The 18,147-nt window shown below is 47.6% G+C and overlaps 1 protein-coding gene across 1 annotated transcript in view; it reads right to left on the bottom strand.

Moving 5' to 3' along the window:
• PLCB2 (phospholipase C beta 2) overlaps window positions 1–12,557 on the bottom strand; it is a 37,371-nt gene extending 24,814 nt beyond the window's left edge. Inside the window, exons 1-3 of the mRNA XM_088534144.1 lie at window positions 12,240–12,557; window positions 8,230–8,307; window positions 5,603–5,671 (exon numbers count right to left, since the gene is read on the bottom strand). Coding sequence (XP_088390270.1) covers window positions 5,603–5,671; window positions 8,230–8,307; window positions 12,240–12,323 — 231 coding nt within the window. The 5' untranslated portion in view covers window positions 12,324–12,557. The remainder of the gene's footprint in view (window positions 1–5,602; window positions 5,672–8,229; window positions 8,308–12,239) is intronic.
• Between the last annotated feature and the right edge of the window lie 5,590 nt (window positions 12,558–18,147).

Below are 18,147 nucleotides of genomic sequence, written 5' to 3'. Positions count from 1 at the left end.
GTAATAACCTCAACAGAAGAGGTTTAACCCCTTCATTTGCCATGAACTTAGAGCACATATAGAACCAGTGCCCGTTAATTAGCCTAGGCTCAATAACTTTTGAGTTGCTATTAAATGGATGATGTCTGAGTTTGGGCAAGTTGAGGGAAGTGCTCTCTCTCATCTTAGACTTTCATGGACCTCTAACTTGCCCTAGAACAGATATAAAAAAAAAACCAAACATGCACAACTGTTTGTTTCCATCCCACAGTGACTCTGATCCAAGCAATTCCTTCTTCGCTCTTCACATTTGGACTGGAATAGTTGAAATTGCAAAACAGCCTGGCTTGGGGCATTCTAAAGGTTTGTGTCACAGAACTGCCTATATATTTTATAGAGTACTATGCAGGCTTTTTTGCACTGCATTTTTCCAAATTTCTACAACACTTGCATTTTGACATGTATGTGGCAACCAGGCATTTCTAGGAAAATACACTGGGCTGGATTATAACTCAAGATCATCTGATTACTGCATCCTGCTTCACCAAAGCAACTCTTCTCTGGGGTAACTCAAAGCTGTGTGATCTGAGAGGAACTGGAAGGAGAAAAGGGGCAAGTCAAGCAGATGGAAGGAAGAAAACCACCCAGCAGATCTGCCTCTTTTCTAGTAGTTAGGGATTCTTTAGAATAGCACATTTTTGCACTGCGAGCAGTTTTCCTGGGGAGAAGTGAGCAGCACCCAGGCACCCGCACCTCCTGCCCACACTCGCAGCAAGCTCTTCGTGGAGGTCAGCTTCTCAGTACCAGGGTGAAGAGTTTGGAGTTTGGTTTCAAGCTCTACCCCACCTCGCAAACCTGCTGGTGCTTGTTCAGCTTCCTTACCTCTCACACTGTAAATCATACCACGCTGAGACAATAGAGAACTTGTGGTTTATGTTGAACTCATTTCCTGTATTTGTTACGAGCTAACTCCTCCCATCTCTTCCTTCTCTGCAATCCGGTGTCGCTTGGCTCTCCAGAGCATGTTTATGTTCATGGTAGGTCCTGAGCAGGCTGAAAGCTGTGACAGAGCTTTGGCCTTTCTAGCTCTTCAAGACCCTGATGCCAAGTCTGGCTCCTTGAGAACCCTTCAACGCTTTGTGCTGCTGCTTCACATAATGACTTAGTGCCACCTTGTAGCAGGCCACGAAAGAAAACTAGGAATTGCTGCATGGAAAGCAGGGCAATCATGTTACCCATGCAAATCAAGGCAAGGGAAACATGCTTGGTAAATCCACTCCAAAAAAAACACAATCCCAAAACAACCCACCGGCAGAGCAGTCAAACTACAGATTCAGCTTGTAGTTAATTCCCCACCCTCCTGATTTCCCTACAGCCCTCATCTGTATGAACCAGACTCATAATCCCGAGAAAAGCAAATTCTCATGCAAATATAAGCAAAGGACCAATCCTAATGCAAGAGACGGAGAGAACAGTCTTTTCTCCCCTGAAAGACGATGCAATCGAATGATAACCGGCTCCTGCTGCCGTTGCACGTGTTTACTACCCTAGGGTGCTTCTGTATCTTCCTGAAACTAATTACACAAGGCAGGGCTTGTGATTAGAGAGGACTGGACTTGGCCAGCCCAGCAGTCTCTTTCAAGCCGAGATTCTTGTTTATGCCATGCAACGTGCAGCACAGCAGTAGACCCAAACGTGGGAAAGAAACCTAAGCTCAAGAGTCGATTTATGATCAAAGCTGTAAGAACAGGAGGGAGAGAAGATGAGAGCAAAGAGCAAATACGTCCAGTGCTCTCTGGTTGCTGCTTCCTGCCTGGAGGGGGATGTTTCTGCGGGCTGAAAGAGTTTAGGAAAAGGAAGGGAAGCGCCAAGTTTATTTAAATGGCTTTGGTCATGCAGGTAATGCTCATGTTGGTATAGGCCGTCCCCTCAGGGGATGCAAACAAGACCCGTTGCTGAGGGCTCATTAATGCTTGAGGTGGGGGAGCCTTCTTGTATTTGTTCCAAGAAGCTCAGAGCTAAGACAGAAGAAAGGCCCAGATTAAACGTTCTCAGCTCCTACGGCCTCCTTATCTAAAGGGAACTGGGAAAGGCAGATTCACAAGGAACAAAAGGACCTGCAGTGGGCAGGGATGGAGCAGCAACCGCCTGCAAGGGGGAGAGGCAGTCAGGCCGCCCAGTCTAAGGGATCGCACTGCGGGAGATGGAGGAGGCAGCAAAAAGGCCCCGCGTGGCAAAAAGCCATTTCATCAGATGTGGCTGTTCCCTTGCTCGCCCTCTGCTCCATTATTTCAAAAACCAGTTTGTTTTTCTTTTGCATTCACATATATCCCTGTGGTTCCACAGAGCTTCCTGGGATCCCTCTCTCATCCGGAGGGCTGGATATCGGAAGTCCCTTAGTCCCACGGCAGGAACTGTGCTCCCTCCTATTGCTGAATCTACTGGGCAACGCTGAGATGACGCTCGACCTCCAGAGCTGCTGCTTCCCTCTGCGATGCTGCAGAACCACTGGGAGCCCCAAGTTAGGTTACAATCTACAGCTCAGTGCTCCACTTTGACTGCAAGGTGAACGCTCACTGCCTTAACAGCTCCCAAACACTACGGGTTTATATGTTGTCTACTCGAAATATCATGTGTACCATGAATTTCTCCCTTGTCCACATTCACTCCAGAACCTCTGGGTTCAATAATAACAAAATGTGCATGGAGGGTGAAACTGTTTCATTATATTGAAGGCTAGCTCGAAAATATAACACCAGTTTCCATGAAAAAAAAAGCATTCTTGTTTTGAAGCCAATGCTCAATGAAATGTCTAAATGAAACGAAAGAGCAAGACAATAGCCCAGCAGTCTGACCTAAAACATCACATATTTTGGGCCATATCTAATTTCTACATCCCGAGCCAGGGTTCTGGGGGTTTAATGCATTATAAGGAGACAAAGCGGAGCAGCCGTTACTGTTCCTTGTTATTCAAATGGTTGCATTGTAAATAACATCTTGATCTGCTCTGGCATGCTGCTGAACTGCATTTAATGGCTTTTTATCTTGTCTCATTTATGTTCAAAGTCCCTGCTAGTTCTTATCTTTATTACGCTTGAACGTGAGCCAAAGTTCATCCTGCCCCATCTCTTAAAAAAAAAAAAAAAAAAAAAACCCTCAAGAAAAAAAACGTAGAACGTCCTGAGCAGCTTTCAAAGAAAACAAAACCAAGGGGGAACCTGCATAGAAGAGGTCACAGGAGGACTCCTTCAGTCACAATCCAGTATGGAAAAGAAATCACAAGTTTTGCCACTTGGAGGTTGTGGATCTCTTATTTGCTATTGATACTATCGCAAGATCTTGCTCTTTTTGTCTTAAATATCATTTGTTAGCCCTTTTCCTCTGCTTGTGGTCAGTGTAACAAGTAACTATTAAATTTCAGCAGTTACAGCCCCAAACCATCCCCAGTCATTTTTGAACAGGGAAGACCCGCACTCTTTTTCACTCCTCCCCCCTTAATCACTGAATGCTTTGGCCTTTGTTTCTTTTTGGTTTGTACAAGCCGAACTGCACTTCCCAGGACCATAAAATACTGGCTCTGGCCTTTACAACGGCTAAAATCTAACAGCTACAGATCAGCCAAAGATTAATCAAGATGCCTGGGGAAGAGTAAAAGGACAGGGAAAATGTCAAGATACTTCCCTGACGCATTTCTGCAGCTTCCAGCAACATGTTGTTCAGCAACGTCCTAAACTGGAAGCATAGCTGGTTTTTAATAACCCTCACGTGGCATTTCCTTCAAGACCTATGATTTTTCTGAAGTCATGCAAGTCTTCAGCACCTGCGAGGCAGAGTGCAATGGTGCAACGTGTGAAACAGCACCTCCTTTTGCTTGCGCTCCGGAAAATTCCACTTGATAAGTAGTTCTCCCACTGGAAGAAACACTGAGCAAAGGTTTTGCATTCACCTTTTCCATTCGACTCTGGATTTTACAGCACTCTACCATGTTTCTCCACACTCTCCCCATAATCTTGTTATTAATTAGCAATGGTCAGCTCGAGAGCTGGCTGTTACAGCAACTTAATGATCGTTTTGCTTTGTGTGCATCACTTGATGCTTCTCTGTGCTGCATTTTATCTCCTATGTGATCCTCCAGTCAGCCTGCAGCACAGCCTGTGTGCAAACCAGCCCTCATTTTATTACCCCCAATATCTCAGGTCCATTGGCAAACTTCGTCGTGCCGCTAGTTACCGCTTTTGCAGAACATGCACAGATATATTGCCCGTCAGAGGCCCAAGCACAGATCTTTCTGGGTCTTGACTGATTCACTCTTACCTATCTTTTTACTTATCCACTTACCTACTTTATTTATTTATTTATTTTCTCAAGCAGTACTTTTTCCATGCAAAGATCTCCTATTCTCTTCTCTAAATGCCCTTGATTACGACAGAGGCTGCTTTCAATTTGGTGGAAAAGATTTCTTTATGCAACAGCTATTCTCACACAACAAGGTGCCAGTTTGTCTTTTGATAAAGAAGGTGGTCACCCCCAAGCTGTACTGTGAATTACTGTCAGAAAACAGGATTTAGTTTCATGGCCACAGCAATTCCTTGCTTGTGGGTAGGGCTCATTACAGAAAGATGCAAATTCCCTCCATCGAGGGGCAGCTCTGCCCTTGTGCAAGCTTTTTTCCTGACAGTTCACACTGAAAGTCTTCCTTAACTAATTGATAAAATCTAGGGTTTAAAAACTGCATGAGATTTGTTATCATCTGCTAATCCTTTTTAGTCCATCTCACTATACATTCTTTTGAAAGAGGAGTCTCAGAGAGCTCTGAATAGACATTTTCACAGTTCTATCAGGAAAACAGCCATACTTCTTACGCAAAGAGGCTGCTCAGGACTCTCAGTATAGATTGCAAAATCTTACTCTTTTACATTAGACTAAGAAGCACCTATGTTATTATATGGAGCCATTATTTTTACTCCCTCATTTTCTGTTTTTCTTTTCCTTTTCCCAATCCAGTTTTACCTCAATTTTCTACTTGCCTTTGTCATACATGAAAAAGTTAAAATAACAGGATAAAGCCGTAGCATGAAGAGCTTTGCTCCAGAAAGCTTACATTATAACTGAAACCAAAGATCAAAGCCATAATCACATAGTTCCCTTCAGTCTCTTACCCTGCAAGCAGACAAATTTACTTGAAAGTAAAAGAAAAATTGTAGCACTGCTTTTTGGTGAAACTACATATTCTTCCCTTGAAAGGGAAGAAAGAAACACTTTGGGTTTGTATCTCACTAGAAATGGGTGGTTTCTAGCTGCCTTGAGCCAGCCCGGGCATCTTTGCACAAGGGAGAAGCCTTGGTGACTCAGTACAGACATCACGAGTCTCCAGCAGAACTTCCCATGCAGCTTTATTCTTGACCTGGCCTTTACATTCAGCCCCACATATGTCAGGGAAGAGAACCCCGCTGCTGTGCACAGCAGAAGAGCTCTGCTGTTTTCCCAGCTTTCTGACATATCCTTTCCGACAAGGACACCAGAGTCTGGAACTGTCTTTCTTCAGGGTACACCGAGGAGTCCTGGCTTATGCCAAAGCTCTGGGTGGACTTGCCCTTGTGCAGAAACAAAATCTCACACGTACCTTGGGGATTTTGGCAAATCTCCCTGCTCGAGTATCTCTGATGCTGGTTATATCCAAAATTTCCATTTCCTGCAACAGAATAAGCACAAGGAAGATGAAGGCACTGGAAGAAGGAAAGACAAGATCCTTACAGATTATCTTTAAGATCTTATCCAGACTTTTCTACTGGAGAAGAGCTTCTCTACCAGGAACAACATAGGGAAACGGCAGCTGCCAACACAACAAGCTGGCAGGCTTGGCAGGATAGTGTAGAGGCTGCACTGGTCTGTAACTCTTAGACTAGGATTAGCAGGGCTCTGACGTGAGATGAAACACAGCTCTTGCCTAGGCATTAAACAGGGCCCAGTTTCCCTGATTTTTCACAGGCAGCACCCAGGCTTCTGTAGCCCTAGCACAGCAACACTATTTGGGCTGTTTAGTTATGGGAGAGGCTCAAAGATCCAGGCAGAAAGAGAGCCTAACCGGCAATTTTGCCAACCGCTTACATTGGCAAGGAGGGAGCAGGGACACCACCACACCTGAACCTTCACTTTAGGGCAGAATGAGGGTGCTAAATCAGGGCTGAGCAAATGAAACCCAGTAAAGCCAACGGCGTCATCTTTAAAAATGGATAGTCTTCAGCTTGCCCAGGCAGAGCATGAAATGCTCTTAAGCAGTGCAGAGGGAAGGCACAGCGCTGGTATTAACCATTTGTCCATTCTACTCCATCCCATTTGGTTCAGCTAATGGAAATATGTCATGCAGAAAAAGCATGCACAAGCAGCAGAGCAGAACCTCCTGTCATAATGTTTCCAGTCTTTCTTTTGTCTCTGCATACTGAACATGAAGCAACTGAGCTGGAAGACAGGCAGGACCATCTCCACCTGGGTCATTCCCAGCAGACTAGCACCTAATCTGTTTTGAAGTTATTCCTATAGTGGAATATCCCACAGCCTTCCCTAAACAGCTGACTCCACAGCCTCGCTGTCTCCCCCCTGGCTACTTGTAGTGTTTATTTTGTCCATTTTTTTAGTATCTATCCTGAACTTCCTTCCTCTCTTATTAATTTCCCTGCTTACCATGGACCTGGAGAATACATCATACCTGGTGCAGTAGCTGATAGAATTTTCCAAGATCACAACAACAAAAAAACACAGTGTGGATACCGTGTCTTCTAGCTGTATCCCCATCTGCTTGTCAAGTGTGATGGAACAGTAGTCTGCACTTTCTGTCCATCTCTCTCTACTCTTCCTCTCTCCCATGTCCCCCCTTCTCTCTTTGACCTCTTCTCCCTCTATCTCCTCTCCCTATGCCCCCTTTTCTCTCTCTCCCTCTTCTCTCATCTCTCTCTCTTCCTTCTCCATCTCTCTCTGTGCCTCTCCCAGCATCCCTCTCTCCCTTCTCTCCCTCTCCCTGTCCTTCTCTCCACCCCTCTTCCTGTGCCCCCCTTCTCTTTATCCCTCCTCTCTCTCCTGCCTCCCTCTCCCCATGTCCACCCTTCCCTGTTCTTCCCTCTCCTCTTTCCCCTCCCTCTTCTGTCTCTCCATCCTTCCAGGGTCCCCGGCTCTCTCTCCTCTCCCTCATCCCCTCTCTTCTCTCCTGGTGTCCTGCTCTCTGACTGTTCACGACAAACAGATCCTTGAAAGGATCTTGGAAGGGAGCACGAGTCACAGAGAGCTGCAAGGAGAGCCTGTCTTCTAGAAGGATGGGACAGTCCCTAGCCTCGCAGCACCGTGCCCTAGAGGCACGAGCTTCCAAGGATGCAAACCTCACCATAAAAACATCTTGGTCAGGGTGCTGGGCAGGACTGCAGCCTGTGTCTCTTTATCTGCCATGCCTCTTCAGCATGTAGGTCACGAGGAGGAAACAGAGCTGAACCACAGCTCTGCTCTGGAAAGCAGAAGTAAGCCCAGCCTTCCACCTTCAGCCAGCCAGCCTCCTCCACCCCTCACTGCTACTCAGAAGGGAGGAACTCAGTTTTCATTCCTAATTTTTTTTCCTCTCACTTTCCTCCAGCATCAAGGGAACCAGCATCCTCTGCTTTACCTTGAGAGCATGTGCACGCAGCACCCTGGCCTTAGAGGAGCACAAATCACTCTCCATACCTGACGGAGTCTCCACATCACTCCGTTATTTTTTTCAATCTCTAAAGCACCAACAGGTCCATTAATTACAGAACAAATTGCTCATTAGGCATAGGTTAGCTGAAGCTGCACACATCTAGCTGTATGTCTTGCAACTGGACTTCTTTCTAACTTCACCACTACACACTTCAGGACACAATTTACGACAATCCTTTAGCTCGCTGAGTGACAGTGAAATTGGTGCTAGTCCTCCCCATCGAGTCCTTTGAAGCACATCTGATGAACTTCACAGATACAAGGCTGCCTGCATTACAAGCACAAAAAGACTGTGCTCATCTGTATGTTTGTAGCTTGATCTCCTGCTCTTTGCTGGAAATCCAAAGACCGCCCTGCCATTGAATAAGCACTTGTCTCCGAGATGTTTGTGGGGAGGTTTCCTGCTAAATGGAATGAGAGTAGCAGTTTACTCTCCCAAATGCAGTATTCAAGGCTGTCTGGTGTTTTAATTCTTAACAAATGTGAAACGACAATTCAGAAACCAAGCAGTGAAATCTGGGCACTTACCTTATTCTGGTAAGTCCAGTATAAGTAGAAGCCCTTCGGATCTACCCGAAGAATCACAGGAGAAGCACTTGCTGTTTCCTAATGTGAAAAATAAATAAAATGAGACAGAAAGAAGGTTAATAGCTTATGTGACTTGGAGGATGTAAGGTTCCTTACTTGAGATGTAAGGTTCCCAGTTCAAAGGGGGTCAGCCCGATAAAACAGATAATCTTGCCAAGGAGATGATTCTTGAACTGTCCCTGCACTACAAAAGGAACCCATGCAACCAGCTCCTATTTAAACCCCCACACTGTAGGCACAAAGCTGGATGGAATAACTCACAGTCCCATGGAACCCACAGGGGTCCCTCCGCATCAGAAGCAAGGCCATGCAAAGGAAGCACGTGTTGTTGCTGTGAGCTTGTGACCCTCACCTGGGAATAACCAGGGCTGCTTCTGCAATTTCCAGCTGAAGGCAATTTCCCCTGTATTTGCAGGACAACATCCACTCTCATTTCACACACAAGCCTGTGCTAAGATGTGACTTAGCATTAGCTCTTTGGAGACAAACATAGGGAGTGCTCAGTGCCTCAGCATGGGCCCAACCTCATTTAATCAAGATGACTCCTGAGAGCACTTAACATCTGCCACCACTGAACAAACGCTCATAAGGGCCTCTTGGCCATTTCTAGGAGCACTTCGAGTTTATGGCAGGATGAAATATCAAAGCACTGAGCTGAAACCCCTGAGGTGTAACTATATTCCCAAGAGTGTAACTACTCAGATTCCCTCTGCTCAACCCTGGTGAGACCACATCTGGAGTATTGTGTCCAATTCTGGGCCCCACAGTACAAGAGGGATGTGGAGCTGCTGGGGGGAGTCCAGCGCAGGGCCACAAAGATGATCAGGGGCCTGGAACATCTGCCCTACGAGGAGAGGCTGAGGGAGCTGGGCCTGTTCAGTTGGAGAAGAGAAGGCTGAGAGGGGACCTGAGCAGTGTCTATAAGTACCTCAAGGGAGGGAGTGAGGAGGATGGTGCTGGCCTCTTTTCACTGGTGGCCACCAACAGAACTAGAGGTAATGGCCAGAAACTGAAGCATCAAAAGTTCCACAGTAACTTAAGGAAAAAATTCTTAACAGCGAGGGTGACAGAGCACTGGAACAGGCTGCCCAGAGAGGTTGTGGAGTCTCCTTCTCTGGAGATCTTCAAAACCTGCTTGGACGCAGTCCTGTGCCACGTGCTCTAGGTGACCCTGCGTGTGCAGGGGCTTGGACTAGATGACCTCTAGAGGTCCCTTCCAACCTTAAGCATTCTGTGATTCTATGATTCTAACTATATTCCCCAAAACTTCTATTTCCATATGCAATATTCTTCATGGGCAGGGACCACTACAGCGAGTCCTCCAGGCCACAGTGTGCCCAATGTTCTCTTTCCTCTTCCTGCGCTTTGCCTCCTGCTGTCCTAGGGGCAATGCTGGTGTGTGCAGTGTCAGGCCTGTGTCCTCCAAGCTCCCAGCTGCCTCCCTGAACACATGGCCACGAGCCACGAGGAGCAAAACAGGCACTGTACCAGCAGTGAGCGTTGTGCTATGCTTCTAGATAACCTTATCTCCCACCAAGCAGCTTTTTTTTTTTAAGTAGAGGCAGCAATAATGTCCCTTGACCAGGGAAGCAGCTAACTGCGGGGTATAGGCAGGCTCTCACAACACCAGTAACTCCTGGCAGCAAAGGAGATGGCAAGTTCTACCCAGGCCAGTCTGGCAGCCTAATAGTCCTCTGCTCACACTGTAGAGTTCAATTTCAGGGCAGAAAACATGCATGAAACCCAGTCGCATGGGTTGGCATCATGTGCCAGGCCACTGCATAATCTTCAAAGGACAGAAAACATCTCCACTTCTGTTTAGAGGCTAACAGTCAGCATGGAGCCAAATTCATGTGTGCTTCACTTAAGAGGTCAGCTACTACATTTCACTACCTGAGGTTTTGGAAGGGTTCCCAAGCTAGTTCTTGAACTAAACTATTTGCTGTATACTAGGACCTAACTTCAAGGCAGGATGGCAGCCCCAGCTGCTAATGGATGCAAAACAAGACACGGCAAAGAGTTGGTTCATGCTCCAAAGTGTCACCAACTAACGCAGTGGAACAGGTCAGAGCAGTCCAGGCTATAAGGGATCCTACTGCACTCTCCTCTAGAGAAAATACTACATATACTGCACCAGGTGTAGGCACTGAAAATAAAATGTTCATTTTTGCTTGAAAACCTGTTGCGTGCAGCAAAAGCTTCAGTGCGGCTCCAAGAGAGTGACTTAAAGAGCCAGGCTGATCTACCTTCATTCCTTTGCCTGAACCACTTGTGGAAAGAGTCCAAAACCATTATCAGTGGCATGACCATGTCACTTAAAGCGAGGTTCCCAGGCTCCATGACCTCCGAAGAGCTGCTTTTACCCTCCCCCTCTGCTAGGGATCTTGCTGCCTGCAGCTCTTGCCATTTCCTTCTGTCGTAAGCGTGAAGCAGGAAAGTCCGTGGAGATGGAGCAATGTGATCATAACCTCCCACTCCTGAAGGTTTGTGTTATTGTGGGAGGTCAAGCTGGTAAACAACTTGATAATTAGGAGCAGCCTTTTCAGGAACAGTTACAAATCTGTGAGCGTTAGGCAAAAATCCACCCAGGATATGAGCTTCCTAATTCCCACAATTTCAACATCAAGTAAACACTCTGTGGGTCTAGAAAGTTCAACTTGATTCACTTGAGTTTCAAGGGAAATTCCCAGTAGCTCCAGATGAAGTAGTTAAAGAAACAAGCTTTAAGGTTTCAGGAAAGTGGTCCCCCAAGCCTGAAGCTCATAGAGAGCCAGCAGCAACCTGAAGGGGTGCACTTTTCCATGAACCCTGGCTTCATCTTCCTGTTCTTCTAGGACAAGTGGAATTTCTGCATAGTGATATTGCAGCCTGTACTCATCAGCATTCCTCCTTTCTGTTAGCAGTAGCTTCTATAACCTTCTCACTTCTCAGTACTGCTGAGCAATTCCTGTTTATGCCTTGCACAAGTGACCTCCCTCCTCTGCACGCGCTGCTTTGGGTCTTAAAATCCCATACCAGCTCCACAGTCATGAAAGTAACCTCAATACTAACTCCCCCCAACACACGTTGCTGCTGGAGGATCCCTCTAATGAGTCTCATTTGCAAGACCACATCAAACCCAGATCTCGGTGAGCGATCACAGTCTGAGCTGCCCTCTGCTTTACTGAGCTTCACGCTCCTCAGCGGCGCATACGGATCAGACTCGCGATGAGACGGGCAGGCTCCCTCGCCCAGGTGAGCGCGCACTGCCAGAAATCCTCTTTTGCCTTCTTAGAAAGTGAGGAGGGGGGTTTACTAGACTGAAATGGAGAGTTCCCAAATTAATTCTCTCTCTTCTGTTCCGCGCTTTCTTCCCCTCACAACGACAGGCAAAATGGGTGTTTTGAAGCTACGAGAACTGATCTGAATAGAGAGATTTTACAGCACTCAGCCCAAATCAAGCCCTAGCGCATGGTGCAAAATGGAGGAGAGGCACGACAGCCCTCCAGAGTTGGTAGAACACAGGCCCCTCTCTGAGTGGCCGCTGTGCATTGGCAGCTCACAAGCCGGGCAAGAGCAGGAGGACATGGCTCACTCCAGCAACAGGGCCGCAAGAGGAAGCGACTTGGGAGCCCGGTTTTCTCCCCAAACATGGAGGATTCATGGAGAATCTCCCCGGAGAGTCAATCTCACCTCCCACCCTGCCAGCGGACATGTCTCAGGGGAGCGGGTGCTTCCCTCGCAGGGAGAGATGTGACTCCCAGCACTGCCCTGCTGTCCTCAGGGCTGGCTTGCAGACACAGGGCCCCGGGGTCTGTCATCAGAAGAACTGCAAACTGAGCTGAGACCCAGTTGCACCTTTGTGCATTTACTTCTAACGGCCCCAGAAAAGAGCGGTACAGAAATTACACACACCCTCCCTTGATTTTAACGTTTTTACGTTAACAACCAGCAAAAATCCCGGTACTCACATCATCCCATTTGATGAAGCGCTCACCCTTGGACAGATACTCCTTCACCTCCGGGGGCTGAAGGATCGGGGTGAGCATCGACATGGTGCTCTGCAGACGCGCTCTTCGGCTACCAGCAGCAACGGCAGTCGCACGCTTCGCTCCTCCTTGGCCCCCTCTTCTCTATCTCTGCCTCTCACATGGCAGGGCACTCTGCCATTGCCACTGTTGGCATCAGCAAGCAGACACGCTCATGTCCCAGCCAAATTTAGGAGGGGCAGGGACAGGCAGGCGAGGACAGACGAATCTGCATTGTAAATCAACCTCTCTCCAAGCGAGCAACAGAAGCTCAGCGCAAGGTCACCGAGAGGAAAGCGTGCGATGGGCTGCGCAGCCGCGCACGCCGCCTCTCCAGGAGGGACCTGCTCCTCAGGGCTGCACTGGTGAAGCGCACGGTCCCAGCACTTCCGCAACCCAACTTCCTTAAATGTTCTCTTTGACGAAGTGCAGACATTGCCAGCCAACACTCAAACTATTTCAGCAGATGTCGTCACCGAACAGCGGAGAGTTTGGCTACAAGCAGACTGCCCCCTTCATGCGACGGGCCAAATATCATGCAGAATAAACGTAACCTTCGCTCGCTATGGACTCCATTTGCGGGGCCCCTTGCTGCACTGCCTGTCGTTTACTAGCCTGTTTTTCAGATGGCACCTGCCCAGAAAGGCAACATTATGTGGCTAACAGCACAGTAGGACAATTTCTGTTGGCAAAGATGGCAACAGTTATCAGACAGGCTCCCACTGCAGCAACGGGCACTAAACAAAGCAAACATCCTTTCCGCTTTTCTTTGCTGGGTTTAGGTGCCTGGTGAACTAAGTAAGAGGCCTTCTAGATTTTCAGTTAATAAGTTTTCTGCATATTTTTTTTTCTTTACAATGCACTGCACTTTCTACCCAAGCTGAAGGCCATTATCTCTACTTTACCAGGACAGAGCCCTGAGCTGACTTACCCATCGCTGTCAGAATCCAGACTGGGAACTGGGAATCCATCCCCTCCAGCCTGACACCCAGGCCACGCTTGCCGTATTAAGCTTCTTTTGGACGTGTCAGAGTTACACTTGCTAATCAGGCAGCCGGCTGAGAAAGCAGTGCACTGCTCCAGGTGCTCTGGGACAGTGTAACCCAGCCCCCCTCACGTGCAGCGTTCTGATCCTCCAAAGCAAGAAAGTGGCAGGTGACAGTAGCTCCCGAGACACCTCGATGCCTCTTCCTGAGGGACCTGGGCCTCACAGAAAGGCTACTTCTGTCCTGCATTCTCGCAGATGTAGATATTCGTCGGTTTTCTCTGTCGCATGAGTGAACCCAAATACAGCGAGCACCCTGCCACAGCTTTATTTGCTTGCCTCTCATGGTCAGCTTTTCCTGAGCAATAAAATAATAAAAATAACAATCACCTCCCAGGAGATAAGTGACCAAGCTGGCAGCTGTTCTAGGTGGCTACATAGCACTGAACCACGGTGGCTACGAGGATCCCTACTTGCATAAAGACAGTCAGCACGGCTGAAACTCGCTTCCTTTTGCATAACTCAGCCTCCTTATCTTTCATTTCATACTCCTTGCTCTAGGTGGAAGCTTCTGTCTCTCTTGTGAAGACACAAATGACGGATCAGAAGCAGAATAAAGCAACTGTCCTGTCCTCGGTTGAAAGCTCCGATTTTGAAGTCAGCTTTTGAGCAGGAATTATTCTAACTACTCTATCACCTCTCTCCAGCAAGGCACCAGCTGCTTTGTTCCCAAGCTGCATTCACTTCATTCCAAGGCCTCTGCTTCCTTGGCTTTCTGCTCTTATCCTCACCTACACCCCAAAACCTACCAGGAGAGCTGGGATATGTACAAAGTTCCTATTTTTATCCAGACTCCTTATCCCTCTTTCCTACCGCCCCAGTCAAAATGTACACAGAAGGAAAGTAGGCAGCATCTCCCTTGAGAGATTCTACAGGCTGGAGTTTGTAGGCAGCCACTTCAAGCCATGCTGTCTATTAAACTGCCTTGACTAGATGTCTCCCGAGCTTGAGCAAATTACACTCCAACCCTAACCTGAACATTTTTACTAGCATGAACACTTCTGAAGTCTGAAAGGGATCTGTTCTGGTACTGTGCTATTAAAATTCCACTTTGCAGTATGTAATACTGACCTCTAGTGAAGGAGCTGTCGTGGTGCCCACGTCACCTTCAACATTGCCCTCGGAGAGGGGGAATCCACCTCGCTGCTCCTTTTTTTCTCTTTTGCACTGTGAGCCCTGGGAATCCCAAAAGGATTCATGAGACAGATGCCACGACACTGTGAGAGCAGTGAGGTTTTGTGTAAAAAGCAAAAGACGGTCCTCCAAAACAAAAAGAACATATTCACAAGGTAGAAATATTTAGCATTCCGTGATGCCTTCCAAGCTGCTGTGATTGATTCCTGCCTATTTCCAAATCATATAGCTGGCAGGGCATCAGTCTGCTGCGACACTACGTACATATCCTATACATTACTGCAGAACATATGCAATGGTCAAAGCCTGCAATTCCTGAATGCCACTGTTTTTAGCAAAAAAACCCACAACCCAGTCATCACTGTCCAATTGCCTGAAAAGTGGAGGTTAGTTTCAAAACACAGCCCAAAACATTGCATGTGGGGGTCCACATGTACATTTCCTTCTTGCAAAATGGTTGCTAAAGCACCAATTTTTGACCCCAGACTCCTGTGCACTGATTGTGGTTACAATCACAGGCAACATTGACAGCACAGGTTCACCCCCAAGGAGAAACTCTTTTGCATTCAACCTCTTGTGCACGTAGGGAAATAGGTGCAAATTTCCTCTCCACAAAGTGAAATATGAAATATATGAGAGTGCTAGGAAGTCCTGGGGCTATAGAGCTTGACACTGAAGCAAATGCAAAGTTTCTCTGGTCCAGTAAAAGCCCAGGGCAATGTCAAGCCACCCTGAGCACCCTTCCTCAGTTTTAGAGAGGGGTCATGAAAACAACAGGCTAAAGACAATTCACATTATCTTGCAGAATTCCTCTCCTTGAGGAAGCCGTCTGAGCTATGTCTCCATTCAACACTGTGCCAAACCTCAAATTACACCAAAGAAAATCGAAGCTTCCCCAATGCTGCAAATGCCTCCTTTATAAACTTAGCCAAATTGCTCTCCTCACTGCAGCTCGAGCCAGCCTTCATTTACATGTGTTTCTAAACACGAAAAATAAAAAGCAATAAACCCTTTCCAAGAATGCTTTCCCCTCTCTCGGCCCTCGGAGTGCTTTCCTACCACATGCTCACCGTCCAAGGCCCTCCTGTAAGTAGGACATACTCCTTTACGCTGTGCAGATGGTTCACAGAATAATAAAACAGCATATCCTGTCCCATATCCTGCTGGCTGCAAGCAACAGTAGTGTAAAACAAAGCAGGTTTCACTGAAAAGAGCAGAGCTTGAGATATTGTCCCCTAGCAAGGGCAGAGATACCAAGTGACAGAAGACTCACATGTTTGCTTAAGGACTTCAGCCAACAAAAAGAGGTGAATTTAAGCATGTCTATTCTGTACCTTAAACATTAGGAGACAGGTAGGAAGGGCACCTCAGTCTCGCTTCTTCCAAGCACCAAATACAACCAAAGAGACAGTGTGAAGCTTAAGAATCAACATACCAAGCCAATAAAAAGATTGATTTTTTACAGAGTGTATAATCTGCCTCTTCCTTGTCCCAAGGCTGAATCAGCTGTGACCAAATCATTTTGAACTGTTGTTTGAGGAGCTTTAGAGGGCATCAATTAAAAGCAAGTATTTAACAACCTCGTAGGTCACCTATTCCTGCGCTTCACTATTCTCAGGAGCGAGGTCTGTACATGGTTGTATGTAGCACATTAAGCCAATAATCTTCCTTTAATCAAGTCTCCTCTGAACTGAAGCATTAGATGCATTAGATGCTGTACAACGAACCTGAACGGAGCAGATCAATAACACAAGTTTATTTAGCTACATCCTTAAGTGACCCTGGTAGAGCAAGCTGAGACATCCCACCGCAATAGGTAATGGCAGAGTTCACAATCCATTGCAGCCTCCAAAATTTTCAACTAAATTCAGACTTAGCAAAATAAGCAAAAGCTTCAAAGGTGAATGAGTTTCCTGGGAGACCCTCAAGCCATGGAAGTCAAAGAAGAGATGAGCTAATACGCAAGAGGACCCCAAAGGGCAGAGTACTTGAAGCATGGTGGGAGAAAGGCTAGATATTAGCAGCCTGCTCAGCCATCCTTTTTGTGCAGGGTCCAGTCCCATGCAGCCTTAATTCCCTTTGTATCAAGCAGAGAGATTTTTGTTTTTGAGTTTTGGAATTTTTTTTTAATGCAAATGCTCACAGGGGACTAATTAGCTTTGCCTAACATCCAATATACTGCTTGACTTCACAAGACCTCTCCGCACACTGCACCCCAGAGGGGCTTTCTGCACCACAGGGGTCTAATCAATGCACAGACTGGCATTGATCCCAACCTGGGAGAAGTAGCTGATACCTTGGAGGGCAGCACTGCCATCCAGAGGGACCTGGACAGACTGGGCAACTGAGCAGTGAGAAACCTCATGAGGTTCAACAAGGCCAAGTGCAAGGTTCTGCACCTGGGGAGGAATAACCCCAGGCACCAGTACAGGCTGGGGACTGACCTTCTGGAGAGCAGCTCTGCGGAGAAAGACCTGGGTGTCATGGTGGACGACAAGTTGACCATGAGGCAGCAGTGTGCCCTCGTGGCCAAAAAGGCCAATGGGATCCTGGGGTGCATTAAGAAGAGCGTCTCCAGCAGGTCGAGGGAGGTGATTCTGCCCCTCTACTCAGCCCTGGTGAGGCCGCATCTGGAGTATTGTGTCCAGTTCTGGGCTCCACAGTACAAGGGGGATGTGGAGCTGCTGGAGAGAGTCCAGCGCAGGGCTACGAGGATGATCAGGGGCCTGGAACATCTGCCCTATGAGGAGAGGCTGAGGGAGCTGGGCCTGTTCAGCCTGGAGAAGAGAAGGCTGAGAGGGGACCTGATCACTGTCTAGAAATACCTCAAGGGAGGCAGTGAGGAGGATGGGGCCAGCCTCTTTTCAGTGGTGGCCACCGACAGAACTAGAGGTAATGGCCACAAACTGAAGCACCAAGAGTTCCACAGAACTTAAGGAAAATATTCTTTACTGTGGGGATGACAGATCCCTGGAACAGGCTGCCCAGACAGGTTGTGGAATCTCCCTTCTTTGGAAATCTTCGAAACCTGCTTGGATGCAGTCCTGTGTTCTAGGTGACCCCACGTGTGCAGGGGGTTGGACAAGATCATCTCTAAAGGTTTCTTCCAGTTTTAATGATTCTATGATTTCACAGCACCACAGAATGATTCATGTTTGTATCTAGACGGGTTTTGAAGATCTGCAGAGAACGAGACTCCACAACCTCCCTGGGCAGCCTGTTCCAGAGCTCTGTCACCCTCACAGTCAGGATTTTTTCTGCTAGAACTCTTAAGACTGGAAGAAAATATCACTATGGCAGCCCTGGCCTCCTGCCTTGCACTTGTTCTTGTTAAAAGGAAAAGCAAAACACCACACTTGATATTCCATCTCTCATCTCCTCTGAGGCCTTCCTAGAGCCACCGTCTCTCACAGGCAAATGAGTTCCAGCGTGAGGAGAAGGGCAGGGAGGGTCTAAGAGGAGTCAGTGAATCCTTCCAAAAAGGAGCCAAAGCCTCTCCCGGGGCAGAGATAGGGGATTCAGACCGCGGGTTCCCGTTGGTTCCGGAGGGAAAAGCACCGCCGCCCCCTGCGCCTCGCAGAGCCGCCCGCCGCCCCCAACGGCCCTAACGGCCTCGCAGGGGGGCGCCACAGCCGCGCACGCGCCACAGGAGAGAGCGGGGCGCGCGCATCG

Source organism: Tinamus guttatus, unplaced genomic scaffold (assembly GCF_059628265.1).
Source record: "Tinamus guttatus ecotype Peru unplaced genomic scaffold, ASM5962826v1 Tinamus_guttatus_pri_ptg000546l, whole genome shotgun sequence".
Lineage (NCBI taxonomy): Eukaryota > Metazoa > Chordata > Aves > Tinamiformes > Tinamidae > Tinamus > Tinamus guttatus.
Note: the sequence above shows the minus strand (reverse complement) of the source record. Positions and strands in the feature narration are given on the sequence as shown.